The 2,363-nt window shown below is 56.4% G+C and overlaps 1 protein-coding gene across 1 annotated transcript in view; it reads right to left on the reverse strand.

The window, feature by feature from the left end:
- The window catches only part of ZAN (zonadhesin), a 52,205-nt gene that overhangs the window by 38,677 nt on the left and 11,165 nt on the right, over nucleotides 1-2,363 (reverse strand). The window contains exon 13 of the mRNA XM_012731625.1: nucleotides 8-521. Within this exon, the coding sequence (XP_012587079.1) occupies nucleotides 8-521 (514 nt within the window). The remainder of the gene's footprint in view (nucleotides 1-7; nucleotides 522-2,363) is intronic.

The raw sequence follows: 2,363 nt of genomic DNA on the forward strand, positions 1-2,363 counted from the left end.
GTGGGGACAGTGGGTTTCTCTGTGGGGACAGTGGGTTTCTCTGTAAGGACAGTGAGTTTCTCTGTGGGGATGGTGGGTTTCTCTGTGAAGATGGTTTTCTCTGTGCGGATGGTGGGTTTTTTTGTAGAGGTGGGTTTCTCTGTGGAGATGGTGGGTTTTTCTGTGGGGACAGTGGGTGTCTCTGTGGGGGTGGTGAGTTTCTCTGTGGAGGTGGGTTTCTCTGTGGGGATGGTGGGCTTTTTTGTGGAGGTGGGTTTTTCTGTGGAGGCAGTGGGTTTCTCTGTGGGGACAGTGGGTTTCTCTGTAAGGACAGTGAGTTTCTCTGTGGGGATGGTGGGTTTCTCTGTGGAGATGGGTTTCTCTGTGTGGATGGTGGGTTTTTTTGTGGAGGTGGGTTTCTCTGAGGGGACAATGGGTTTCTCTGTGGGGACAGTGGGTTTCTCTGTGGAAACAGAGAGTTTCTCTGTGGGGATGGTGGGTTTCTCTGTGAAGATAGTGGGTTTCTCTTTGAAGGTGGGTTTCTCTGTGGGGACAGTGGGTTTCTCTGTGGAGATGGTGGATTTTTCCATGGAGGTGGGTTTTTCTGTGGAGGTGGGTTTTTCTGTGGAGGCAGTGGGCCTTTTAGTATAGATGGTAGATTTTTCAGTAAGGATGTTGGGTATTTCTGTAAGAACAGTTGTCACTTCAGTGGCTTTTTCTGTGGGGACAGTGGGTTTTTCTGTGGGTGCAATGTTTTTTTCTGGTTGGGTGGTGGTCATTTCATTGGGTTTTTCTTTGGGGATACTGGTTGTTTCAGTGGGTTTTTCAGTGGGAACAATGGTCATTTTGGTGGGTTTTTTTATGGTGACAGTGATCATTTCAATGGTCTTCTCAGGAGGGGCAGTGGGTTTTTCAGGAAGGTGGATTTGCTCTTCAGGGGTATGGGAAAGATGCTCTGTTGGGTGGACTTGAATTCCAGAGGGGTGGGTTTGCCCTCCAGGGAGGAGGGTAGGGTGCTCAGAGAGATGGACTTGCTCGCCATGGGCCAAGGTTGTGTGTTCAGGGGTGTGGGCTTGCTCTCCAGGGGGGATCGTGGGGTGTTCATGGGGGTGGGCTTGTTTTACAGGAGTCAGACTAGTGTGCTCAGGGGGGTGGGTCTGCTCTTCAGCAGGGAGAGTGGGGTGCTCAGGAGTGTGGCTTTGCTCTCCAGGAGGAAGTGTGGGTTGCTCAGGGGTGTGAGCTTGCTTCTCAGGGGAGGTGGCGGGATACTTCAGGGGATGAACTTGCTCCCCAGGGGCGAAGGTAGGGTGCTTAGGTGTGTGGGCCCCTTTTCCAGGAGTGAGTGTAGGGTGCTCAGGGGGTTGGGTTTTCTCTCCATGGGAAAGAGGGGAGTGCTCAAGGGGGTGTGCTTCCTCTCCAGGGGTGAGTGTGGGGTGCTCGGGGGTATGGGCTTGCTCTCTTAGGGGGATGGTGTGAAGTTCAGGGGTGTGGGCTTGCTCTCCAGTGGAAATAGTAGGGTGTTTAGGAGGGGGGGCTTGCTCCTCTGGGCCCAGGGTGGGGTGCTCAGGGGGATGGGTTTGCTCTCCAGGGTAGGTAATGTGGTGCTCAAGGGAGTGATCTTGCTCTCCAGGGGTGTGGGCATGCTTTCCATAGGTGAAGGTGGGGTGCTCAGGGGTGTGGGTTAGCTCTGTTGTGGGGAGGGTGGGGTACTCAGGGGTGTAGGCTTGCTCTACGGGGGCCAGGGTAGGGTGCTCAGGAGGGTGGGCCTGTTCTCTAGGGGACACGGAGGGATACTCAGAAGTGTGGGCCTGCTCTTCAGGGGGGATGGTGGGGTGCTCAAGGGGGTGAGTTTGTTCTCCTGCAGAGATCATAGGGTGCTCAGGGGTGTGGGCCTGCTCTCCAGGGGGGATGTTGATATGCACAGGCAGGTGGGCCTGCTGTCCAGGGGAGACAGTGGGATGCTCAGGGGTGTGGACTTGCTCTCCAGTCACCACTGTGACATGCTCAGGGGTGTAAGCCTGAACTTTAGGGGGGATGGTGGGGTGCCCAGGGGTGTGGGCTTGCTCTCCAGTCACCATTGTGGGGTGCTCAGGGGAGTGAGCTTGCTCTCCAAGGGGGATGGTGGGGTGCTCAGGGGTGTGGGTTTGTTCTCCTGCAGAGGTCATGGGGTGCTCATAGGTGTAGGCCTGCTCTCCAGGGGGGATGGCGGAGTGCTCAGAGGGGTAGGCTTGTTCTCCAGGCACCATTGTGGGGTGCTCAGGGGGGTGGGCCTGCTCTCCAGGGGGCATGGTGGGGTGCTCAGGGGTGTGGGCTTGCTCTCCAGCAGAGACAGTGGGGTGCTCAGGGGGATGGGCCTGCTCTCCAGGGAGAGCTGTGGGGTGCTC

This window comes from Condylura cristata, unplaced genomic scaffold (assembly GCF_000260355.1).
Source record: "Condylura cristata isolate star-nosed mole 26May11 unplaced genomic scaffold, ConCri1.0 scaffold00032, whole genome shotgun sequence".
Classification (NCBI taxonomy): Eukaryota; Metazoa; Chordata; class Mammalia; order Eulipotyphla; family Talpidae; genus Condylura; species Condylura cristata.